At 41.9% G+C, this 27905-nt stretch overlaps 1 protein-coding gene across 1 annotated transcript in view; it reads left to right on the plus strand.

Moving 5' to 3' along the window:
* The first annotated feature begins 2698 nt into the window (after positions 1-2698).
* Positions 2699-27905, plus strand: part of CNPY1 (canopy FGF signaling regulator 1) — a 67133-nt gene continuing 41926 nt past the window's right edge. Inside the window, exon 1 of the mRNA XM_058183921.1 lies at positions 2699-2795. Within this exon, the coding sequence (XP_058039904.1) occupies positions 2699-2795 (97 nt within the window). The remainder of the gene's footprint in view (positions 2796-27905) is intronic.

Genomic DNA, 27905 nt, shown 5'->3' on the forward strand with positions numbered 1-27905 from the left:
TAGGTACAATTCAACCATCTGTCATTCTTTGAAAACAACAGAATGTTTGAGAGTTTTGAACTGACGGACAAGTCCACAGGTTCAAACAGCTGGGATGTAGTCAGCTGTGTCCTTGGGGAAATTCTCATTTGCTTTCTTCAGTCACAGGTGCGTTAAGGAGAATTTAAATAGCAAATAAGGGTTTGTTCGTGTGTTTTGCAGAAATGCGGGCCAGTTTCAGTACAAAGAAATAACTCACAGGCAAATCAAGCATCTGAAACGTGTGTTGAAACTTTTCAAATGTACCTTGAAAAACAATTTTACAGTGATACAGAACCATGCCTAAAGAGCTGAGGTTTTTGCAATATAATTAAGCACATGAAGTTCATGCTTCAAAATAACCTTTGTAGGAGGAAATCACCCTGGTTTAAGTTTTGCCCATCATTAATCATTCAGCATTATCGATAAAGATTTTTATTTTAAAAAAATAGTGATATATGGTTACCTACTAATTATTTCAGAACTGGTATTATACTAGGAATCACCACTTTCTACTTCTATTTGAAGGGGAGAGACGCTTTATCAAAAAGAGACCAAAAAAACTGTTCAAAGAGCCAGGTCAAAAATGTGGGAATGGTTATAAAATCAAATATCTTCATTGCAGTCTTTGGACAGCTTTTACAATAATTCTACCTGAAAACCATCACGGATCCGCTGTTAGACCCCTTGCAATTTGCATACCGAGCAAATAGATCAACAGATGATGCTGTTAATATGGCTCTGCACAACATCTACAACATCCTACAACATCTTGAGTCTCCAAAGACCTATGAAAGGGTCCTTTTTGTAGACTTTAGTTCAGCATTCAATACCATCATTCCAGACATTCTTCTAACTAAGCTAAACCAGCTACAGGTACCGGAACAGACTTGTAAGTGGATCACAAGCTTCCTAACAAACAGGAAGCAGCAGGTGAAGCTAAGCAAGATCACATCAAATACCTGTACAATTAGCACAGGGGCCCCCCAAGGCTGTGTGCTCTCCCCACTTCTCTTCTCTCTGTATACCAATGACTGCATCTCCAATGATCCATCTGTTAAGCTACTGAAGTTTGCAGATGACACAACAGTGATTGGTCTCATTCGAGACAATGACGAATCCGCATATAGACAAGAGGTCGAACGACTAGCCTTGTGGTGCAACCAAAACAATCTGGAACTGAACACACTCAAAACCGTAGAAATGGTGGTAGACTTTATGAGAAATCCTTCCATACTTCCACCTCTCACAATACTTGACAACACAGTATCAACAGTAGAAACCTTCAAATTTCTGGGTTCTATCATATCGCAAGATCTCAAATGGACAGCTAACATCAAAAACATCATTAAAAAAGGACAACAAAGTATGTTCTTTCTGCGCCAACTCAGCAAGCTCAAACTGCCCAAGGAGCTGCTGATCCAGTTCTACAGAGGAATTATTGAGTCTGTCATTTGCACCTCTATAACTGTCTGGTTCGGTTCTGCAACCCAACAAGAAAAACACAGACTTCAGAGGATAATTAGAACTGCAGAAAAAATAATTGCTACCAACCTGCCTTCCATTGAGGACCTGTATACTGCACGAATCAAGAAGAGGGCCGTGAAAATATTTGCAGATCCCTCGCATCCTGGACATAAACTGTTTCAACTCCTACCCTCAAAACGACGCTATAGAGCACTGCACACCAGAACAACTAGACACAAGAACAGTTTTTTCCCAAAGGCCATCACTCTGCTAAACAAATAATTCCCTCAACACTGTCAGACTATTTACTGAATCTGCACTACTATTAATCGTTTCATAGTTCCCATCACCAATCTCTTTCCACTTATGACTGTATGACTATAACTTGTTGCTGGCAATCCTTATGATTTATATTGATATATTGACCATCAATTGTGTTGTAAATGTTGTACCTTGATGAACGTATCTTTTCTTTTATGTACACTGAGAGCATATGCACCAAGACAAATTCCTTGTGTGTCCAATCACACTTGGCCAATAAAATTCTATTCTATTCTATTCTATAATACATGAGAATAAATGAGAATCAAATTTAGAGTAGAACAGAACAGAACAGAACAGAACAGAATAGAATAGAATAGAATTTTTTTATTGGCCAAGTGTGAATGGACACACAAGGAATTTGTCTTGGTTCATATGCTCTCAGTGTTCATCAAAGTACAACACTTACAACACATAATGATAGTCATAGAGTACAAATTTTACATTTAATAATACAACACTTAATGATAGTCATAAGCTACAAATAAGCAATCAGGAAACAATATCAGTATAAATTGTAAGGATACAAGCAACAAAGTTACAGTCATAAGTGGAAGGAGATTATCAAAGAAGAGAAAAATAATAGGACAATAAAACAACATATCCAATTAAATGTTTCGCATAGTTGGTGAAGATATTTGGCCGCATGATGTGTATGGGATGGTTATAAAACCGGTGGGTGTCTCAGGATCGAACCTCTAAAAACTAGGCTACACTTCCTTGACCTTCAGCCTTCCTGATTTGTTGGGTGGTCTGGTGAATCGGATAAAGATGCTAGAAGCTGCAATTGTAGCATCGTTAAAGAGCAGCAGATTAAGAAGAGATGGAGTAGCCATGAAAGCACCTTGGTTTACCTTTGTCCTGTCTGTTTTTCCAGGTTAAGGCTTAAGGCATGGCTGCATTCCTTCGGGCCTTGTTTTCCTTGCTGCTTTTGGCCCTGTTCAGCAATACTGGGAGAGCGCAGCGAAACCCCGAGGTATTCTGTGGAGGTTAGTATCTCAGCTGAGCATTTCTCTATGCACCCAAAGGGCTTGTAGTTCACAGGGTTGATAATTCTGCACAAATAAGCCAATAACCTTGTCTGATCCCTTAATAGCAGAGCTTTTTTTTTATGGAGACTGAAAGTCAGAGATGTATCAATGGATCCCGGACATCCTTTCCTTACAGGTGGTCTTCAATTTGTGACTACAAATGGAACCATAATTGCCATTGCTAAGCAAGGTGGTTGTTAATAGCAATAGCACTTAGACTTATATACCGCTTCACAGTGCTTTACAGCCCTCTCTAAGCGGTTTATAGAGTCAGCCTCTTGCCCCCAACAATCTGGGTCCTCATGTTACCCACCTCGGAAGGATGGAAGGCTGAGTCAACCCTGAGCCTGGTGAGATTCGATCTGCCAAATTGCAGTCAGCCGGCAGTCAGCAGAAGTAGCCTGCAGTACTGCACTCTAACCACTGTGCCTCCACAGCTGTTAAATGAGCCATGTCCAATTTTACAACCTTTTTTTGCCATGGTTATTAAACCATGAATTATTGTGGTCGTTAAATAAACTATGCAGTTGTTAAATGAGTCCAGCTTTCCCCATTGACTTTGCCAGCTGGGAAGGTTGCAAATGGTGTTTCACACGACATCGGGATCCCGCAGGAGTTGTAAATTATGCCGCTTGCCAAGTGCCCAAATTTTGATCATGAGACTGTGGGAATGCTGCAACAGTCGTAAATGTGGGCACTATTTTTCCATACCATTGTTATTTCGAATGGTTGCCAAACAAATGGTTGTCAGTCAAGGTTTTGGTAACTATCTTCAAAGCGCTCCACGGCATTGGGCCGGCTTACTTACGGGACCGTCTGCTGCCACCGATTGCCTCCCACCGACCTGTGCGCTCTCACAGGGAGGGACTCCTCAGGGTGCCGTCAGCCAGGCAGTGCCGGCTGGCGACACCCAGGGGAAGGGCCTTTTCTGTGGGGGCTCCCACCCTCTGGAACGAACTTCCCCCAGGACTTCGCCAACTTCCTGACCTTCGAACCTTTCACCACGAGCTTAAGACACATCTATTTATCTGCGCAGGACTGGACTAGAATTTTAAATTTAAATCTGGTTTTAACGGGGTTTTATTATCTTATTGTAGTTTTAATATTCGGCCTTATTTAATAAGTTTTTTAAATTGGTGTTTTATTTTATATTTATATGCATGTTTTTGTTATTCAAAAAGTTTTTATTAGTCAAAAAAGGTTTATACAAATACATATCAGGTATGGTAAATTTTCATTTTTCTTATCTAAAATAAGAATTTTACTCAAATTTTTTAACACATACAACAGCCATAAGGCAAGCAGGTGACACGAAGTAGCTAAGTTTGCAAATTTTAAATACGTAATAAAGAAGAGTCAAGAATAAACAGAATATCGTACAAAAGAGAATAAGGAAAACCAACACAAATATCTTTATCACTTCCTAGTTTTGGATCTCAGAACTCTGGGTTCAGCCTGACCCAACTCCAGGGCCGCAACAGCGGCAGCCGCTTCAGCCCCATGATCTATAACCTCCCCTTCTTCAATTCCTGGGTCATCTGATTCCAGGAAGGCTTTGTGTTCCTCCACATAGGCCGTAGCCTCCATAATTGTACTGATTTTGTCGTAATGCCCTCCCGGAAAATCATCAATCCCTCTGGCATCAGCCATCTGAAGCCCACTCCCTTCTGGTACAATTTGCTTGACAAAAAATAATATTTCTTTCTTTTTTCACGTACCTGTCTGGGAATCTGCCTCAGAATGGCTATCTCCCTGCCCCTGTAAATCAGTGCCCCACTCCTATGTTTTCTAAGAATTTCATCTCTCGTCTCTCTTCTCACAAATTTGACATGAACCTCTCTGGGAACTGCATGCGTGCGTGCATATTGCGAATTAACTCTATAAACTCGATCCACATCCCAATTCATGAAATCAACACCTCTCCCAAGAAATTCTCCCAACAATTTAGTCACAACATCTCTCAAGTCTTCTTGGTCCACTTCTTCCAAATTTTGAAACCTAAGGAAATAAGACATTTTATCCCTCTGTGGTCCAAGCACAGCATTGCCTGTCGTCTCCTCTCTTTTCTGCACTGCCCGCATCTCACCCTCCAAACCTTCCACTTTCTGCTTGTTTTCTGCTGAAACTTGTTGAGTATCCTTTAAATCCTTTTGGATAGTCACAATTTCTGCTCTTATTTCATCCAATTTCTTGTCCATATTAGATAACTTTTCCAAAATTCTCCATCTCTCCAGCAGTTGGTCTCTGACCTTTTGCCATTAAGGAAAAAAAATACAAAATCCTCAGGCAGGCACAGTATCCTTGTAATTTCCTCCGGATCCACCAGGGGCACTCACAGGAGCAACGAGTCCAGAGTACAGTTAGTCAACCAGGAAGTCAAGGGAAGTGATGTCATCAAAATTCTCATAGTGAAGGCGGAAGCTGGACGCCACCACTGTTCCCCAGAAGGAGGGGCCTCAAACCTTCCCTCCTAAATTTCTCCATCACCTCTTCTCTCCAGAGCTCCACAAAACCGTAATCTTCTTATTTTAAGTTCTCCTCTCCAGAATAACTCGTGCTCCTTCCAACCGCAGGGGAGAAAACCCCCGCACTCCGGAGCACTCCACCACGCCACCGATATTCCCTTCCCTTCTCCTCCTCAATTCTTCTCCGTGCCCTGTTCACCACCAGGCTGCTGCAGTTATAGATCCAATGCCCCGGTGTCACTGGGCACAGCGGCCCAGGCGACGACCAAAATAATGGCCGCGGCCTGTGGCCTCCGAACCCCGCCGAGCCTAGGACGCGCCAGCATCGGTCCCCACAGTCCTGTATGTCGGCTGGGAGACCCCTGGCGAGCCGTCCGTGCGGCAGGTGTCCTTTTCGGAACACCTGGCCCCTGAGGGCCTCGGCGGCGGCCGGATTCGGGCGCTGGAGGCAGGAGAAGCCTTCCAGACGTCCGTTGCCGCTGGATACCGGAAGTCGTCCCATTTATATGCATGTTTTATTAGGCTGTAAACCGCCCTGAGTCCCTTGGGAGATAGGGCGGTATAAAAATGCGATTAAATAAATAAATAAATAAATAAAGACTGCCTGCACTCTTTTCCTCCGTTGTTTCCCTCCATTTGAGTGATTAGAGCTCAAATCCAAAGTAGGAAAATAACTCAGGACTGCAAACTGTGGCTTCCACTGCCTAGTCCCAAAGGTGCTTTTTTTCCCAAGAGGCATCTGAACTTTCTGGTTTTTCTTTGAAGAGGTTTTGCTTCTCATCCAGGAAGCTTCTTCAGCTCCAGTTAGATGGTGGGGAATGGAAGGATTTATATACCTGGCAGACAGCTGGTCATTTGCATTCTTTTAAAGAATTGTTGAGGCCACTTGGAGGTTTATCTGTGTCTTCAGCAGGGATGAAATGCTCTGAAGTCTGCTACCGGTTCGCTTTACTTGGCTACTGGTTTGCTTCACATGTGTATGCACGGTGCGTGGCAAATGTGCGCTTTGTGCACATGCGCACTGCAGGTGCTACCGCACAGCGCTGAAAAAGGAGGATTACGAAGCCTTTTCTAAGTCTGCAAAGGTAAGTAGAACAGCGAAGGAGGGAACAGCTGTGTTGCACGTTTTAGATTCGTTAGAAAGAAGAATATAAATCGTGCGGCACAGCTGATCATTGGAAATACTGGTTCGCTCAAACCGGTAGCAATTTTTATACTACTGGATTGCCCGAACCGGTAGCATTTTTTTACTACCGGTTTGGGCAAACCGGTCTGAACCGGTAGCATTTCACCCCTGGTCTTCAGGGTCATCTGAGTGATGTAAATAAGTTTGGAGCCTTCTTGGAACCATTCCTCGCCATCCAGTCAGAGCTGAAGAAGCTTCTTAGATGTGAAGCAAAAAATGTCTTCAAAGAAAAAACAAGGAAGTCTAGTGGCTGCTTGAGGAAGGAAATCACCTTTGGAACAACCATGACCTGGATGAGAATCTCCATAGATTTTTTTTGCTGTCTTGAATGCAAAGAATGTTATCTATCTGATCGTTTCTTTTTCTCTGGTGGGACCAGTCTATCAGGGCAACCTGGTCTACCCAATTATGTAACGGAGCATGCTGCTTCTGTTTTTGCCTTTCAGCCCCAATCCAGGAGCCTTCACAGGCAGTCACTTTCGCCACATAACAGAACAACCTTACTCAATAAGTAAGCATACCAAGTAGTCCTCAATTTATGATCAGTCATTTAGCAACTATTCAAAGTTATGACAGACCTCTACAGGGGTAAATACATTATGAGGGCCTCTCCCACCTGTAGCCACATGTCCGCATTTCAGATGCTTGGCAATGGACTCACATTTACAAACATTTACAGGGTCCGTTGCCAAGTGTCCATTTTACAACATTTTTGCTGGGAACCAGCGCATTCAGTTTTTGGCAAAAAACGGCCTTTAGCAAACAATTGGTTTACTTAACAACCACAGGGTGGCTTAAGAATTGCCACAAAAAGTTCATAAAATTGTGTCAATTATCTGAGTGACTTTCTTTACGGCTCTCATGATATGATTAATGAGCAAGCTCCTCTACAGTCTTAAGTCAAAGACTACCTATATCTCTCCTTTTATTTGTCTCATCAAAAGCCGTGATCCCTCCATTCACCTAAGAACTATTTTCAACTCAGTACAGCAGGATCTTGCCGCGAGGAAACATGCCTAGGAGAGAAAATAAACTTTTGCTTTATCTACATGTAGTTTGATGCTCACTTGATAGGTTAAAATTGCCTTAGAAAGGGAACTGACTGGCATTGTTCGCTGTGCATCGCTCGGTACCCAGAGGCAAAGATTCAACCTGTACAGGAGCACCCACATTGCTCTCCCCTCCTCCCCAGCAATTCCACCTGGCTGGAAACAGCAAGGCTTTGTCATCCATTGACAGTTGTGCACACAAGGGGGAAAAATCTCCATCTGTGGTCTCCTAGCACGGAGACGAGCGGTTGGCTTTTTAAACAGATGGCACAATGAGCTGTAAGAAATGAACATCTCTCCCGAGACGGATAACCTGACAAAAGTAGTTGCAACAACATATTGAAATAAATCCTCCCTTGATGTATGCCAGGGCTGCGGAATCTTCAATCCCAAGATCTCTTGACAAAAAAAGTCTGGTTTGGGTGATTCGGGTGCGGCAGTTTTGAGAGACAGACCACCTTGTGTTTTCTGGAAAGTAGCAGAAGGAGACAGGGTGGCGAAAGGCATACCATTACAGATGTGCTTTGATTGAAAAGGACCCACCACAGTAGCAAAGATGCCTCTTCCGGGCAGCAGTTAAGAGAGAAGAGTGTTTTCTGCTAGAGCAGAACGTGGTGTTTGCATTTCTTTTCTTATCCTAGTCAATCTCCTGATTCTGCTTCAAGTATATCTCTGGGATAAACCGAGTACAGGTAGTACTTGACTGATGACCAGTCCCTTAGCAGGGACATTAGAAAGGTGGTGTGTTGGTTTGTTTGTTTTTTTAAAATGAGGATAAATTTCCATATCATATGTCTTCAGGAATTTGGAGGGTTCCGTAAACCAAACATTTCTGGTGGATATCAAATTGTGGAAAGTTAAATCTGTGGAGTGCTTTGCTGGAAACAGGCAAGATATGGACTTATGGTCTTTCTCTGGTCAAATAATATATCCTGTAATGTTTTTGTACAGGAAAGCTTAATTTTATGTTACTGTGTTTCCCCGAAAATACGACCTATTCAGAAAGTAAGTCCTAGCTTAATTTTTCTACAGTGCACCCAATATAAGCCCTACTCCCCAAAATAAGCCCTATTTAAGACCCCGCCCACTCCAGGCTGCACAGGTAAAAATTAAGCTGGGGGAGGATGGGGGGATTTGAGCTGCCCTATCACTTACCTTTGGACAGTTGCAGCCAGGCCTCGCACACGCCGACACCTACCTCGCCAGCCAGCCCATTTCTTCTGCAGCTGGCAAGCTGGCTTTCCTGAAGTCTTTTGTAGCTGATAACAGAGCTCCAGATCAATCTAGATCAGGGGTCTCCAACCTTGGTCCCCTTAAGACTTGTGGTCCCCTTAAGACTCCCAGAGTTGAAGTCCACAAGTCTTAAAGGGATCAAGGTTGGAGAACCCTGATCTAGAGTTCTGTTACTGGCTATAGAAGACTTCAGGAAAGCTATGCTGGCCTTGCTGGACGAAGAAGTTCCTGAAGGCCTCTGATGGTGAAAAAGAGGCTGAGGGTGACACACGCAAGTCAGATGAGTGAGTGGATGATATTCCCCCTGAAAATAAGACCTGGAGCTTTTTTTGGTGGGAAAAGAAGTATAAGTCAGGGTCTTATTTTCAGGGAAACACGGTTATTTTGATCTATCTTGGCATTTCATATGACTTGGGATTAGCCCTCAATATTCAAAGTTTTTCATATTTTAGGGCAGTTTTGGTCCGTTCTGAAGAAACAGAAAGCTCCATTTTGTATACCATAGTCCTTGACTTGCAACCAGTCGCTTAGCAAACGTTCAAAATTTATGGACCTCCACAGCAGCACTTACAACCTGGTTCTGAAGTTCTGATGGCTGCATTTATGGCAATTTGCAGTGTCTCATGGTCACAAGACCACATTTTATGACATTTTTGCTTAAAATGGCATTTACTTCTGGTTTTCAACAAATCCAGCCCATAGTGAACAATTGGTTTACTTAAAGACCATGTTGTTTCTTTATCAACATGACAAAAAGGTCATTACATTGGACTGGTTACATGGGTGACCTTTTCAACCATCACAACTAATGATCATAATGGGCAAACTTCATAATGGGTCATAAATCAAGGACTACCTGTACTCTTACTGTTCCCAATCTTGTTTTGCAACTCAGATGTTCGTGCAAGGAACTTGGGTTTCCCATTGATTTAATGACCAGCTGCTGCTAGAAATAGATTATATATTTCCATTAGTTAAAAATTTTTCCATTGAAAGCTCATTCTGTGCTGCTTAATAATGAGGAAGAGCTTAAAATCAACCATGAAACATATGAAATATAGAAATGGGTTACCATGAAGTAAAGGAAGACTGGCAACCTTTTGGAGTCCCTGGATTAATTTGCAGTTTGTGAGAGTGGTATAAATATTTATTTATATCATAACTTTATTATTGTATTATATATATATATATATATATATATATATATATATATATATATATATATATATATATATATATATATATATATATATATATATATATAATTATATCTACTTATATTAATGTCAGGGTTCTAAGTAACACTCCCAATGAAAGAAGATTCTGAGGCTCTCAGTGTCTGTGAATTAGATATAATGATTAATATTAGATATGGAGAACATATCTAATATTTCTTCCTCCTCCTCTTTTCCCCACAATAACAACCTTGTGAGGTGGGTTGGGCTGAGAGAAAGTGAATGGCCAAAATCCGCATTCATGCCTGAAGTAGGACTAGAACTCACAGTTTCCTGGTGACTGGCCCCACAGACAGCTTTCATGCTTGAGGTGGGACTAGAACTCACAGTTTCCTGGTGACTGGCCACCCAGACAGCTTTCATGCTTGAGGTGGGACTAGAACTCACAGTTTCCTGGCGATTGGCCACCCAGACAGCTTTCATGCTTGAGTTGGGACTAGAACTCACCATCTCCTGGTTCCATCCTAGTGCCTTCATCACTAGACCAAACTTGCTCTATATATTCTCAAAATGGCTCACCTTTTGGGGAAAAAAAGGGTTATGCAGACGGGACACTTACCTGCACACACAAACTGGTTATCACCGCTGTCAGAGCTCCGTTATCATTGATCAGGTGTGCTGTCTCCTCCTTGTCCTCAGGTGATCTGAGAGAGACAGGGTTGCATTTGCCATCAAAACCCTAAGGCAACACAATTCAGTAGAACCTGATCTGAGATTTGAATTGGGTAGGTATGTCCAGTGGTGGGATTCAAATAATTTAACAACCAGTTCTCTGCCTTAATGATTTCTTCCAACAACCAGTTCACCAAACTGCTCAGAAAGTTAACAACCGGTTCTCCCGAAGTGGTGCGAACTGGCTGAATCCCACCACTGTGTATGTCTAAAAATCCACTGATTTTTCCACCCTTTCAGTCACTTCAGAGCCTTTTAAGGCTTCAAGTTCAAATCATCTCCGAGAATTATTCAAAGTTTTAAGGCAATCGCATCTCCCTCAAATCAATGCCTTTGCTCAGATTTATTCTTTTCTACCACAACTTATTTTCATCTTTTTTTTTTTTTTTGAGGTGGGGGAAGAAACAAGCAAGCAAGCATTCTTATGAGACTACAATAAAGCTGAAACATTTTTAAATTTTTTTTCTAAGGATGACTATTGGATCTATGTGGCGCTCAAAAGGTTTGCAGGAAAAATTAACCTTTGAGGCTGGTGCCTAGCTAGGGATGATTATGTCCCATTGGATGTCACCACCTTAGAGAAATTTAATTCTCAGGACATCTCAGTTCATACAAGGCATTTGTAGGTACAGAGACTACAGTTAAATACTGATAGAACCACGGATGAAATCCAGCAGGTTCTGACAGGTTCTGGAGAACCGGTAGCGGAAATTTTGAACAGTTTGGAGAACCGGCAAATACCACCTCTGGCTGCCCACAGAGTGGGGTGGGAATGGAGATTTTGCAGTATCCTTCCCCTGCCGTGCCCACCAAGCCATGCCCACCAAGCCACACCACACCCACCAAGCCATGCCCACAGTAGTAAAAAAAATTGAATTTCACCACTGGATGGAACCCAGGTTCAATTTGACTCCTCAAAGGCATAAAAGACCTGACTGAGTGACCTTCATCCATGAGCAGTGCAGTAGTGCAGTGGTTAGAATGCAGTACTGCAGGCTACTTCTGCTAACTGCCAGCTTTTGGCAGTTCGATCCTGTTCAGCTCAAGGTTGACTCAGCCTTCCATCCTTCCAAGGTCAGTAAAATGAGGATCCAAATTGTTGGGGGCAATAGGCTGACTCCGTAAACCGCTTAGAGAGGGCTGTGAAGCACTGTGAAGTCTATGTGCTATTGCTATCTAGGCATTATCTCTTAGCCAGTGGTGGGATTCAAATAAATTAACAACCGGTTCTCTGCCTTAATGATTTCCTCCAACAACCAGCTCACCAAACTGCTCAGAAAGTTAACAACCGGTTCTCCAGAAGTGGTGCGAACTGGCTGAATCCCACTACTGCTCTTAGCCCAACTTGACTAACAGAGATACGGTTGGGATAAAATTAAGAGATCTGTATAAGTTCAACACTTGAGGAAAAATGGAGCTTTGCAAATATACGGTTTATGCATTAGTTTAATTAATCAACCTGTTTTTCCAACTGAAGGGGTTCAGAACAATCCAGAACATAATGAGGAGATGCAAGTAATTCCAAAACACAAGTGAGGCTTTCCGTAACTTCAGCTGTGGACTTCACAAGACTTTACTGTTGTCAACTAGGAATACCCAGCTGTGAAAAAACAGGTTAATAAATAAATATAACCTAAATAATTTGGATTCAGGCAGTAAGGGGCAATGTGTCAGCGTTCCAGAAAACCCCACGAAGGCGCGGAAGCCTTCGGCCTAGTATGGCTTCCAAAGCTGACACAGCGCTTGTTCTGGGCAAGCTGTAGCATTTGTGGATAAAGATAATGAGAATGTGTTGCGTATGAATGAAAGCACACACTGTGTGATTGTACAGGAGTTAAGGACATAGTACAGGTAGTCCTTGGCTTATGATTACAATTGGGAATAGAACATCTATCGCTAAGCAATGAGATCATTAAGGGACTTTACAATCTTTTTGCCACAGTTGTTAAACAATCACATGGTTATTTTTTATTGTATATGTTTTATTTGTAGTTTTCCTTTAACAACCAACATATTTTGTGGACAGTGTAATGACTTGGTCAATACATTTTTTACGCAGTGCTAACAGTAATAAACAATTGCATATGCATAGTTTTTATCTAGGGGATGTGGTGGCTCAGGGGCTAAGACGCTGAGCTTGTCGATCGAAAGTTTTCTATAAACACCATTTATTAATAAAATTTAATCGGTCCCCGTATTATATCTCTAAGTCCCCTGAATTTGTAGTTCTTAAAAGCTATAAATTCCAATATATTTTTGCACACTGTTAATTATAATAATACATTTAAATATGCCTACTCACAGTCTTCCACCTCCTAACCTTAGTATATTTATGGTTATAATAAATTCTATTATATATCTATATATGTGTTAATATTTTCCCAAGTTATACTTCCTATTTATTTCTGTTAGTTTTTAATACAATCATAGTATTACAAGATATTATATCTCTATCCGTCATCTCTCAGCCTTTTTAGAATTTTATCATTTATTGACTTTTTGATACTGAAACTTAAGTTGAGAGTGCCACCTGCTGATGAAAGGAAAAATTACAAGTTTGGGAATACCTATATCAGTGTTGGCGAACCTTTCGCGTTCTCACGTGCCGCCCGCATCCCGAGGCAAATGTGCGGCTCACCAGCTCCCATTGCGTTCCTGTGCTCAAACGCGCGCCGGCTAGCTGGCCATTATGCATGCGGTGCTGGCGACCTCAGAAGTGCGGCGGTCCATCGCGCATGCATGTTGGCAAACCTATGGCACGTGTGCCGCCTCGCACATGCGTGGTCCGCCAGCATCGCCCATGCACAACAGCCAGCTGACCGGCACGCATTTGAGCACAGGAACGCGACAAGGAGCCAGCGAGGGCACGCATTTGCCTCGGGACGGTTTCACGTGCCACTTCTGGAACGCGTGCCATGGGTTTGCCAACACTGACCTATATGAAGGACTGTGAAAATATTTATTGGATTATTCCTGAATGTTATGCTAGAAGATTTAACCTGTAAAGGGGACACAAAGAAGCTTGTAATAACTGCTGGGACTATTTAAATGGAACTGATTGTTTAGCTAGGGGATACAAAGAACTGGGGTTAGTGCACTCCTTGAAGGGCAATTTAAGGACTGACTAAATAGTTCCTGGGATACTGGATAAAAGTTGAACTTTTTAAAACAAAATAAGATGCCTTATAAGGAAGAAATGAATGGAATTTCAAAGGAGATGGTGTTACTTTTTCAGAACACAAAAAAAAAAAATGGAGAAAGGATTGAAGGAGATTACGGAAAAAATTGAAAATACCATATGAGGAATGATGAGCAGTGGTGAAATGTTAAATTTGTTACTACCAGTTCTGTGGCCATGGCTTGGTGGTGGTGGAAGTAATGGGATTGGGTGGGTGTGGCCAACTTTTTTTTTTTACTTTTAAAAGCATTTTTTCTACAACTTCTTCTACCGAAGAAGCTTTTTTTTCTTTTAAAGGCAAAAAAATGCTTTTAGAAGAAAAGAAAAGCCTCTGGCAATCAGGCAATTCAGCTGGGATTGTCAGAGGAGGAGCCTTTTAAAAGCATATTTTTACAACCTCTAGGGCTGAAGAGGTTGTAGAAAAAATGTTTTTAAAAGCCTCTGACGATCCCAGCTGAGCCACACGATCATCAGAGGCTTTTTTTTTTCTTTTAAAAGCATTTTTTCAGCCAAAGAAAAAAAATTGCTACTGGTTCTCCGAACCACCCACTGCCATTGCTACCGGATCAGGTGATCTGGTCCGAACCGGGAGCATTTCACGCCTGATTATGACTAAAGACCAAGACGCCCAGGAAAGGGAGGAGTCAACAGAAGAAATGGAGGAAGAAGTCAAAGAAGAGACAACAATGAAAATAACTGTGACTGCTGAATTAAATCAGGGGGAAAATATACTAAGAGAGTTGGAAGCTACTTTTGAAAGGGAGATAGGGGCCTGGGCAGAAATTTTGGAAACTATGCAGTGGAAGCAGGTAGTGATGGGAGACATACCTAGATTGACCAGCCAAGAAGCAGATGCAGAGAGAGATAAAGATCCAAGAGAGGAATATAGGAAGCAAGCCAAAAAAAGAGAACAGCAATTAAAGTATTGAAGTGTGCAAGAGACGATGGATAGATGATTTCTCATTTTTGTTATTGTTCCGATTTGCTTTTCCTTTTCCCTCTCTTTCTTTTCTTTTTTTAGGTAGGTGACATGATTAGAAGTTAGGTAGGACAGAAAGAAAATGGTTTTTAATAAAGGATGACATGATTAAAAGTTAGTATAAGAGATAGAAATTAGAGAAGGTAGAATATTAGTGTATACACTTTTATATAATAAAAACAAGAGAAAGCATGGAATAATTGAATAATGACAGAGTGCAACTTAATATAAATGTGTATCATTATTAGGAATTATTAGAATATATTATTAAAAATATATAAGTTGGTTGAAGGTAGTAACTATGATCAATTCTACTAGTTTTATTTGTATTAGAATCTAGGACACCCAGGTTCTACACTGTTCACCGATTGGTATGTTTGTTAAAAAAAAACTTTAAAAAATGTACAAACAGCTTATTTGGGGAAGATTTATCTTCTATCTAGGTCAGGGGTCTCCAACCGTGGCAACTTTAAGACTTGTGGACTTCAACTCTCAGAGTTGAACTCAACTCTGGGAGTTGAAGTCCACAAGTCTTAAAGTTGCCCAGGTTGGAGATCCCTGACCTAGAGTGACAATGGAAAGTAATATTCATTCTGTCCCATGAGCAAAAAACAACAACCCAGTTATTTTAGCAATAATAATGCTTATTGATTAGCCATAAAGCCATTATTAGTTACGTATTTCAATATGTATTTCCAGGTTTCATATCTAATGCTTATTTGTCAGGATGCTAAAGTTTTTCCTTTTGCTTCAGTTTGCTATCTGGGCTGAATTATTCAATTACAAGCTCTTTGACCTTCTCTCAACCTTTCTAAATTATTTCCAGCCTCCACACCAGTCTTTGGCAGGAGTTGAAAGATGGTTTGAACTGAAAATTTCACAGCTTTATCAGCCTTTCTAGACTGTCTGCTCCTGGTTTAATTAATTTTAAGGCAGACATGGAGCAGTATTCAGATTTATTTTATTTATTTATTTATTTATTTATCACAACAGTATATATAAGCATAAGCATGAAATAACTATATGATATATAAGCATATATATAATCATAAGTATGTAATAACTATAAGAAATTGGATACAATCAAAGGGAACATTAGGACAGGAACAGTAGGCATGTTGGTGCTCTTATGCACACCCCTTGCAGAAATGGGGTGAGGTCAATAGTAGACAGTTTTTGGTTAAAGCTTTGGGGATTTTGGGAAGAGACCACAGAGTCTGGTAGTGCATTCCAGGCATTAACAACTCTGTTACTAAAGTCATATTTTCTGCAATCAAGATATTTTCTGCAATCAAGATTTTTTGCAGGAAGAATGAGCCAATGTGGTTGCATGATGCAGTTGTATGTTGGACATACAATGGATCTGCTGTGTTGCAGTTAGCTTGACAGTACAGGTAGTCCTCCACTACGACCAATCTTTTAGCAACCATTTGAGGTTATGATGAATCTAACAAAAGGTACTTACGATCTTACGGATTCAAAATTCTGACGGCCGCCCTTCCCCACTGTGGTTCTGATATTTTTTTGCAGAAAAATGGCTCAGGAATTCTGGGAGTTGAAGTCCACAAGTCATAAAAAGGACGTAGTTCCCCACATCTGTTGTAGAGGATTAAAAAACAGTTCCTAAGTCTTTAAATCGCTTAATCTTGTACTCATTTTCCACATACCGTCCGACAACGTTTGTATTGACTCTGGTTTTTTTAATGGTTGATGATAATTGTTCCTGGCTGTTCTCTGAAATATTAAGCAATGACTATTATATAACTATTAATAACTATTAAGGTTGCCATTTATCTGGCAATTTTAGCATCCCTTGATCTCTGCATTATAAATTTTAATGTATGTGAATCATATGTTGAAATGAAGCTAATATGTTGCCTAGGGACGCGGTGGCTCAGGGGCTAGGACGTTGAGCTTGTCGATCGAAAGGTTGGCAGCTCGGCGTTTCGAATCCCTAGTGCTGCCGTGTAATGGGGTGAGCTCCCGTTACTTGTCCCAGCTTCTGCCAACCTAGCAGTTTTGAAAGCATGTAAAAATGCAAGTAGAAAAAATAGGGACCACCTTGGTGGGAAGGTAACAGCGTTCTGTGTGCCTTTGGCGTTAAGTCATGCTGGCCACATGACCATGGAGATGTCTTCAGACAGTGCTGGCTCTTCGGCTTTGAAATGGAGATGAGCACTGCCCCATCTCGGCAATGATTAGCATGTATGTGCGAGGGGAACCTTTACCTTTACCTTATGTTGCCTACCTGCTTGAGGTAATTATTTCCCTTGCTTAATGGAAGAGCTAGCTTTGAATGAAGTAATTGTGCTTCACTATTTATTTGACTTTAATCCCACCTTTAATATCTGTATAAATAGCTCAAGGCAGTGAACATATATAATACTCCTTTCTATTTCCCCACAATAACAACTCTATGAGGTGAATAGGTCTGAGAGTGACTGGCCCAAAGATACCCAGCCAGCTTTCATACCTAAGGCAAGACTAGAACTCTTTGCCCCAAATCACCCAACTGGCTTTCATTCTTAGGTGGGACTAGAATTTAGTCTCCTGGTTTCTAGCTCCAGCACCTTAACCACTTCACATATTGCCATAATGAATGTAAAGGCCTCGATCCATATTTAACAAGAGAAACCATTTTTCTTACATTGCGTAGTACAGTGGTAGTCAACCTGGTCCCTACCACCCACTAGTGGGCGTTCCAGCTTTCATGGTGGGCGGTAGGGGTTTTGTCCGATACTGAAGCACTTTCCTTTTTTTTAATTTAATTGACTTTTTAAAAAATTTTCATAGCATTATTTAAAAGCATTTTCATTAGGTTTTCATAAAATTCCCTGTGACAATTTAAATTTCTGAAAATATACTATTTTTTTTTTTTGTTTTGTTTACATTTATACCCCGCCCTTCTCCGAAGACTCAGGGCGGCTTACAGTGTATAAGGCAATAGTCTCATTCTATTTGTATATTTGTATCGCCCGCGCATAAGTTTAGTTCATGTTACGTAAGTGAAACTAAATAGCGCTATAATGCGACCGCAAATAAAAGAGCCTCGTCCCAGAATAGCTCACACAGCTCCCCCCAGACCACCCAGCTATAACAGACAAGCAGAGCTGGTAGCCGGTGCCCCCCTCAAACCCAATCCACGATGTGCGAGAGGCATGCACAGATGACGATACATGGCGCGTTACTGTGGAACCGGTGGGCGGTTGGAAAATGTTACTACTAACAGAGATACAAAAGTGAGCGGTAGGTATAAAAAGTATAAAAATACTACCCCTGATGTAGTAGATAACTTAGTAACATCGGTCTTGACAGAATAATACAGTATGTCACATATAAAGCAGGCTAATTAAAACTAAGTCACGAGTAAGAACTATGGATGTAATTCTGAGCAATGTCTTCATAGGTACTTATTATTAACACCAGCCTGTTTCCACATTAATAGTTTACTGTAGATCTTCAGGCACCTTTGCAATCTAGCAAAAACTGGCCATGGTAAAGTGAGAGAGGGCCTTTTTGGTGAGGGCACCCCAGTCACAGAATGCTCTATCCAGACTGATTTGATTTTGATAGAAGAGAATGTTTGTAGCTCGGGCTTGAACTGTGCGGTCATTGGTGCTCTCTCAGTGTAGTTGTTTTCTTGTAAACATTTCATTACCCAACTAGCTAACATCAGTAATGCTAGAAGGGAATGGGGCTTGCTCTCTGTTTATATATATATATTTGCCCTGACAGAGTTGGTGGGAGTTGTTCTTGGTGGTTTCTTGATTAGGCAGTTGTTTATTGTTAGCTTGTTCGTCTGAGTTTGTAATTCCTTGATTAGGATATTGTTTATTGCTTTGATTTTCTAGCCTTCTTCCTAACGACATGACCTGAGTTTGAAGACTCCTTCCATGTCCTTCCTGTTGAAGACTACTTCAGCTTCAGTTGCAACAATACACGAGCACGCAATAGCGATTCGGACGGGACGTCTGAGGGTGGTCTTGGTGATGTTGTGTGGGATGAGTTTGACCCTGTGACTCCCGAGGACATGGACAGGTTGCTGGGTAGATTGAATGCCACCACATGTTTACTGGACCCGTGCCCCTCCTGGCTGGTGCTGGCCACTCAGGAGGTGACACGAGGCTGGCTCCAGGGGATTACGAGTGCTTCCTTGTTGGAGGGAGTCTTTCCGGCCGCCTTGAAAGAGGCGGTGGTGAGGCCCTCCTCAAGAAGCCTTCCTGACCCGCTGTTTTAGGTAATTATCGCCCAGTCTCCAACCCGCCGCGCGAAGGTTGTAGAGAGTATGGTGGCATATCAGTTCCCCTGCACCTGGAGGAAACTGTCTATCTGGACCTGCTCCAGTCCGGCTTCCGCCCGGTTACAGCACTGAGACGGCTTTGGTCGCAGGATGATCTCTGGAGGGCCAGGATAGGGGTTATTCCTCTGCCCTGGTCCTATTAGACCTCTCAGCGGCTTTCGATACCATCGACCATGGTATCCTGCTGCGCCGGTTGGGGGATTGGGAGTGGAGGCACCGCTTATCGGTGGTTCTCCTCCTATCTCTCCGACCGTCGCAGACGGTGTTGACGGGCAGAGGTCACCCCGCGGCGCCTCACTTGTGGGGTGCCGCAGGGTCGATTCTCTCGCCTTCTGTTCAACATCTATATGAAGCCGCTGGGTGAGATCATCAGTGGCTTCGTGTGAGGTACCAGCTGTACGCTGATGACACCCAGCTGTACTTTTCCACACCGGCCACCCCAATGAAGCCATCAAGTGCTGTCCCGGTGTTTGGAAGTCAGACGGGTCTGGATGGGGAGGAACAGGCTCAAGCTCAATCCCTCCAAGACGGCTGTGGATGCCGACATCCCGGTACAGTCAGCTGAGTCCGCGGCTGACTGTCGGGAGCGAGTCATTAGCCCCGTTGGAGAGGGTGCGCAATTTGGGCGTTGTCCTGGATGAACGGCTGTCTTTGAAGACCATTTGACGGCCGCTCCAGGAGAGCTTTCCACCAGGTCCGCCTGGTGCGCCAATTGCGCCTTTCTAGACCGGGATGCCTTGTGCACAGTCACCACGCCTCGTGACGCCTCGCCTGACTACTGCAATGCTCTCACATGGGGCTCCCTTGAGGGGCATCCGGAGGCTACAGTTAGTCCAGAATGCAGCTGCGCTGGTGATTGAGGGAGCCCTCGTGGCTCCCGAGTGACACCTATCCTGCGCCGGCTGCACTGGCTACCTGTGGCCTTCCGGTGCGCTTCAAGGTGTTGGTGAATGTCTTTAAAGCGCCCATGGCATAGGGCCAGGATACTTACGGGACCGCCTGCTGCTACCGAATACCTCTCACCGACCCGCGCCTCACAGAGAGGGGCTCTCAGGGTGCCATCGGCGCGACAGTGTCGCCTGGCGACACCCAGGGAAGGGCCTTCTCTGTGGGGCTCCGCCTCTGGAACGAACTCCCCAGGACTTCGTCAACTTCCGGACCTCCGAACCTTTCGCCGCGAGCTTAAAACTTACTTATTCATCTGCGCTGGACTGGGTTAGTGTTTTAATGGGTTTTAATGGGTTTTAGCACTAGATTTTAATTCTGGCCAATTTTAATAAGTTTTTTAAATTGTATTTTAATTTGTATTTATATTATTGTATTTTTACTTGGCTGTGAACCGCCCTGAGTCCTCCGGGAGAAGGGCGGTATACAAATTTAAATAAATAAATAAATAAATAAATAGATTTAAACTTAATGTTAGCCGCTCCAATCTTGATTGCAGAAAATACGACTTCTGTAACAGAGTTGTTAATGCCTGGAATGCACTACCTGACTCTGTGGTCTCTTTTCAAAATCCCCAAAGCTTTAACCAAAAACTGTCTCCTATTGACCTCACCCCATTCCTAAGAGGTCTGTAAGGGGCGTCATAAGAGCACAAGCGTGCCTGCCGTTCCTGTCCTATTGTTTCCTTTCATTATATCCAATTAATATAGTTATTACATACTCATACTTATATATATATGCTTATACATTGTATAGTTATTTCATGCTTATGCTTATATATACTGTTGTGACAAAATAAATAAAATAAAAAAGAAAGAAAGAAAGAAAGAAAGAAAGAAAGAAAGAAAGAAAGAAAGAAAGAAAGAAAGAAAGAAAGAAATGCAATATTTTGGCAGTGGGATAATATGTAGCTTTCCAGATATTCTCAACTTCAATTCCCTGCAGCCCGAGCTTGCAACAAGGCAATGAGAAAGGTTGGAAATTGCAGATCAGTAAGATTCTTAAGTAAGTAAGAAGAAAGTATTGCGTTATCACCAGTGCAATAAATATAAAACATCCCACTGGCTTTCTCCAAAGCGAGACACCTGTGCATGTGTGTGTAATGAAGAGGCAATTGCATCATACCAATCCTTGTGTGATTCTGAGGCAATTATGTTTAGAAGCAGAAAGATGGGATCTTGGAAAATAAAATAAACCGAGTGAGAAAAAGCTTTCTAGACAGATTTTTTACTCACAAAGTCTTACTCCAAGCAAATTATAGGGGCTGAGACATAGCCACTTCAAATGAGAAGCTATCTTTCACCATGTTTGATTTTTCTCCCAGCCCAAACCCAAATCAACACGTAAGACCAGCAATACATATCCTGTTTAGCTTTATCTATCTATCTATCTATCTATCTATCTATCTATCTATCTATCTATCTATCTATCTATCTATCTATCTCAACCCTGTCTTATATCACCAGACACATTTCAGCTTAGCAGCTGCACACATTAATGATTTTTTTTTTTTAAATGAAGATTTCAGCAGGTAGATAACATTAGGACTCCTGCATTTATCCTTCATTTCCTCAGGGGTTTTTCATGTTTGATTTTAGCCCATCCAGCCTGCAGCTGGAATTTATATTCAGGTTTAGCTTTTAACTACTCCATGCAAGGGTGGCTGCACAATAATTCCACTACGGTTTAATGAGAACAAAACAGCCAATAGTAATTCTAACTGCAAAACTTGATTAGGAGACTAAATAGCCTGTGCTGAAACAACCAATAAGCCAAGGCCATCCCCCAGGCAATAGATGATGAGCTTTGTTGGAGTAGATTTTGTTATCTTTTGACAGTTTATTGGGCCACATTTCTTTTGGGAAGTGGGAAGGGTATTTGTTCTAGAATATATGGTATTCCCCTTTAAAAGATGCCAAATCTCTAACTAGACCAAAACAAAATCTTCCTCTTCCCTCTGGGGAAATGTAGTTTTTTCTTTCATCACATCTAGGCACAAGCAGTGGTGAGTTTCTACTGGTTCGCCTCAGTTCGGGTGAACCAGTAGTGGCGGTGGAGGGAGGCTCCGCCCACCCGCCCGGATGTCATCATGGGCGTTTTGCGCATGTGCAAAAGCGCTGTGTGTGAGCGAAGCGAGTTCCGAACCGGTAGCGAAGGTAAGTGGAACCCACTACTGGGCACAAGTGTTCCATTTAGGTTATAGGTAGTCCTTGACTTACAACCATTCGCTTAGTGACTTTCCAAACTTACAATAGCACTGAAAAAAATGACTTATGACTGATATTCACACTTAGGACTGTTGCAGCATCCCCATGTCACATGATCAAAATTCAAGTATTTGGCAACCAGCATGTATTCATGATGATTGCAGTATCCCGGGGTCATGTAATCATCACCATTTATAATCTTCCCAGCTGCTTCCAACATGCAAAGTCAATAGGGAAGCCAGATTCACTGAATAACCACATGAACTGCAGTGATTACTTTAACAAACGTGGCAAAAAATATCATAAAGTCGGGCAAAATTCACCTAACAAATGCCTTGTTTAGCAACTGAAATTTTGGACTCAATTATGGTCGTAAGTCTAAGACTACCTGTATTTGCATGAGGTCTGAGTGCTTGTAGCAACAAGACATATAAAGAAGGGAGGAAGGAGAAGGGGAGAAGGAAGGGGGAGGGGGAGGGGTGGGGAAAAGGAGGAAGAGGATGGAGGATGGAGGAGGAGGAGGAAGTAGCAATAGTTATGTATTTTATAGAATAGAATAGAATAGAATAGAATAGAATAGAATAGAATAGAATAGAATAGAATAGAATAGAATAGAATAGAATAGAATAGAATTTTTTATTGGCCAAGTGTGATTGGACACACAAGGAATTTGTCTTGGTGCATATGCTCTCAGTATACATAAAAGAAAAGATACCTTCATCAAGGTACAACATTTACAACACAATTGATGGTCAATATATCAATATAAATCATAAGGATTGCCAGCAACAAGTTATAGTCATACAGTCATAAATGGAAAGAGATTGGTGATGGGAACTATGAGAAGATTAATAGTAGTGCAGATTCAGTAAATAGTTTGACAGTGTTGATGGAATTATTTGTTTAGCAGAGTGATGGCCCTTGGGAAAAAACTGTTCTTGTGTCTAGTTGTTCTGGTGTGCAGTGCTCTATAGCGTCGTTTTGAGGGTAGTAGTTGAAACAGTTTATGTCCAGGATGCGAGGAGTCTGTAAATATTTTCACGGCCCTCTTCTTGATTCGTGCTGTATACAGGTCCTCAATGGAAGGCAGGTTGGTAGCAATTATTTTTTCTGCAGTTCTGATTATCCTCTGAAGTCTGTGTTTTTCTTGTTGGGTTGCAGAAGCTATATTTATGGTAGCTATATTGTATGATGGATGGTTGCGGGATCTAGGTATGTCTAGTCTATTGAAGAAAAAGATAAGGGATGACATGATAATTGTCTTCCAGTACTTGAGGGGATATCACAGCAAAGAGGGGGTTAACTTCTTCAAAGCAATTGAAGGCAGGACAACCAGCAGTAAATGGAAGCTCATTAAATGGAGATCCAACCTGGCACTTGGGAGACATATCCTGACAATGAGAGCAATCAATCAATGGAACAACTTGCCTCCCACAGTTGTGGGTGCTCCATCCCTGGAGATAGACTGGACAACATTTGTCCAGGATTGCCTTGAGTAGGGGGTTGGTACAGAAGACGTCAAGGTCCCTTCCAGCTCTATGATTCTGTGCTCTATTTTTTAACTAGCTAAGTTTTATTTTAAAGAAAATGAGACACAAAATTAGATCTTGTTCTTCCTACAGAAACAGAAACTGATTCACTCTATCTCAACATTTCCACTCCACATTTGCTCAGTTCTTTGGAAATTCCCTACTCCCTTGTAGTTCCCTATTTTAGCCAGGTAGTGGTGGATGGTCTGAAATCGGACTCTCATTAAACCAGAAATCAAATATCAAGTTGCCAAGATCATATCCCAGAAGAGAACGGATTGATTTGGAGAAGTGGAATTTTGTCAGGGTCCTCAATTACCACAGAGATAGTTCTTAACTTACAGCAGTTTATTTAGTGACCATTCAAAGTCACAATGGCATGGAAAAAGTGACTTATAGTTGTTTTTTTACAACCGTTGCAGCATCTCCATGGTTATATGATCAAAAATTCAGAAGCTGGGCAACTGGTTTATATTTATGATGGATGCAGTGTCCTGGGATCATGTGATCGCCTTTTGCGACCTTCTGACAAGCAAAATCAATGGGGAATCCAGATTCACTTTACAACCTTGTTACTAACTTAACAATTACAACTACTGTGATTCACATAACAACTGTGGCAAGAAAAATCATAAAAGTAAAAGTACATATGTGGCTAGTTATTCTCGACTCTAGGGGGCGGTGCTCATCTCCGTTTCAAAGCCAAAGAGCCAGCACTGTCCGAAGACGTCTCCGTGGTCATGTGGTCGGCATGACTAAACCCCAAAGGCGCACGGAACGCTGTTCCCTTCCCACCAAAGGTGGTTCCTTTTTTTCTACTTGCATTTTTTACATGCTTTCGAACTGCTAAGTTGGCAGAAGCTGGGACAAGGAACGGGAGCTCACCCCATTAAGCAGCACTAGGGATTCGAACCGCTGAACTGCCGACCTTTCAATCGAGAAGCTCAACATCTTAGCCACTGAGCCACCATGTCCCTTTTTGAAAAAAAAAATCATAGAAAAATCATACAAAAGAGCAAAATTCACTTAGCAACTTTCTCACTTAGCAATAAAAATATTGAGGTCAATTGGGGTTGCAAGTCAAGGACTACCTGTTTCTAGAATGTGAGAGATAGCATAAGAGGGCTATTTCTCTAGTAATTAATGTTTGTTAATGCTTCTTTTATCCTGAGGGCCAAATAAGGAATAAGGCACTTGTGTTTTCCTTCTTCTTTTCCTAATAATCAAGTTCAGAGAGGAAGGGGGAATGAAAAAGAATTGCATAACCCTTAAGAGTGTTTCATGGATAAAATATAAGTATTTGAAATATTCATATTTTTCCGGGTGGGGGGAACCAAGCTGGCTATAAAGGTAGCCATCGGGGCCAAGTCAGGATCTGCGTAAAAAACAATTATCAGAAAGCAGAAAAGGAGACAGGACACAGAGAGGTGTCCAAACACAGATAGAACTTATTCAAGGAAGGGTCAATGGAGGTAGGAAGCTGTTTCTCTCATACTTCCTGTTAAGGAGGAACCAACGTACAATCTTTAAGAAGTCCATCCTTGGTAAAAAGTTATCTGAAGCAGTCTGATGCACAGGGCAAAAGGAAATAGTTGCAGTGTGGTTGGATGGGTGGATTTGAGAGAATTCTGAACACAGAAAATAGCTCATGATACTTCTTCACTTGATATCTTCACATTAAGACATAGGACAGTGGCCCCCAACTTTTTTGACACCAAGGACCAGTTTCAGGGCAGACAATTTTTCCACGGACTGGTGTGTGTATGGGGAGGGGGGGAAATGGTTTCAGTTTTCCTTGCTTGCCCACCGCTGTGGTCTGGGAGTTGGAGATGCATGACCTAGGTCAGTCTCAATCCTTGTGAAGAGTCTGAAAACTAATTGCTTTCATTTTTACCTACCTGTAATGAGCTACGGGAATAACCTTGAGAAAAAAGGAGGAAGAGCTGGAACTATACAGTGGATTAGATAAGAGAACCGAGCAGAACTGTAACCTGGGTAAGCATCTCAGATAAGACGAGCCCTGAGTTGCTTTGAAGTTTAGACTTTACTCTGTAAGTTTGAGTAATAAATCAATCAAATAAGATAAAGGCAGAGAGTAGGGAGGCATATTCAGACTTGCCAGATTCTGTTACTGTAACTTTACTATAAGAGTAATATTAGCATTCATATTTCTGGTTTCTTTTGTCTGATGAACTAGACTGACTACCTCAAAATGCTAAAAACACAATCAACTAATCAATGTCTTATTCAAATGATCAATAAAAGAGTACCGAAACTGTCTTGACACTGGTAATGGGGGTGGGTGGGAATCCCTTTCGCCTCAGAAGCCAAATAAATTGCAAAACATTCAGTGTGGTTGTTAGGGAAAACTTTCTGTCTGCCAAGTTATGATTCAATTGTTTCATTAAAAATATATCTTGCAGGCAGAGAAGGCCAATTATAATCTCTAGATACTTTTGCAATTAGACAATTTTCTAATAGTTGTATCATCATGGCATGGTTTGGTAGGGGCTGGAACGGGAAAAGGAGGAAATGTAATATCTCCTGGCAAGTAAGAAGAATGGATCGTAAAGCTCTGTAGAAAATGCAGAAAGAGACTAAATGATATCTCCAGTATGATGTGATCATGATGATTAATTAAACTTCTATGCTACCTGACTTTCAATAATTCCGGGCAGCTGACAGCAATCAAAGGTAGAAATTACAAATAAATAATCATTATAAATAATAAAGGGATGTGGTGGCTTAGTGGGTAAGACGCTGAGCTTGATTGAAAGGTTGGCAGTTCAGTGGTTCAAATCCCTAGTGCCGCATAACGGGGTGAGTTCCCGTTACTTGTCCCAGCTTCTGCCAACTTAGCAGTTCGAAAGCAAGTAAAAAATGCAAGTAGAAAAATAGGGACCACGTTTGGTGGGAAGGTAACAATGTTCCGTGTGCCTTTGGTGTTGAGTCATGCTGGTCACATGACCACAGAGACATCTTCTGACAGTGCTGGTTCTTCGGCTTTGAAACGGAGATGAGCACCGTCCCCTAGAGTTGGGAACGACTAGCACATATGTGTGAGGGGAACCTTTACCTTTACCTTTACAGCAACAGGATAGGAACTGGGAGACAGTGAGTTCTAGTCCTAAAAGCTGGCTTGGTGACTTTGGCTCAATCACTAGGCAATGGTGAATTATATTCTGCTATAGCCATGAAAGCCAACTGGGTGACTTTAGACCAGTGGTGTCAAACTGGCAGCCCGCGGGCCAGATGCATCACTCACAAGCCACGACCATCCCAGCTCCGCAAAGGCAAAAAATGTCACAATATGTCACATGACATCATGTGAAGCGAACGAGTTTGACAGCCATGCTTTAGATCAATCGCCAAGATAGTGTGAGTCCTAGTCCTGCCTTAGGTATGAAAGCCAACTAGGTGACTTTGGGCCAGTCACTCTCTCTCTCTCTCTCTCTCAGTCCAACCCCCCTCTCAAGGTTGTTGCTATTGAGAAAATAGAAGGAAGAAGGTGTATTAGAGATATTCACCTCCTTGACGTGTTTATAAAAAATAATAGGCATGATATAAATTAAATAACTGAAAATAATAAAGAATAGGTGAGGAAAGAAGATGGCAAGAGCAAAGAAGGGAAGAGTCTTCCTTACCAGAGGCCTTAGGGGGTCTTTCAATCTCAGAGGGACCTCATTCCAGAGGGCAGGTGCAACTTCAAAGGAGGTGTACTTCCAGGGTCCCAGTAGATAGCATTGTTTAATCAAAGGAACCCAGAGTGTACCAGCTATGCAGGATCAAACATCTGCTGGACAGATGTTATGAGAGACAGGCAGTCCCTCAAGTAACCAGGCCTTATGCCATGTAGACATTTATAGGTTACAGCCAACACTTGAAGGATGGGAGACATTGATGGGGTGTGAGTTTCACCCAATGAAAAACAGGCCATCAGTGTGTTCTGCAAAACTACAGCTTTTCAATGAAAAAGAACAATGTGCCTCTACCCTGTTTTCCCCAAAATAAGACATTCCCTGATAATAAGCCCAATTGGGCTTTTGAGCGCACGGCAATAAGGCCAAGACTTATTTCAGGTTTCAAAAAA

This window comes from Ahaetulla prasina, chromosome 4, assembly GCF_028640845.1.
Source record: "Ahaetulla prasina isolate Xishuangbanna chromosome 4, ASM2864084v1, whole genome shotgun sequence".
Lineage (NCBI taxonomy): Eukaryota > Metazoa > Chordata > Lepidosauria > Squamata > Colubridae > Ahaetulla > Ahaetulla prasina.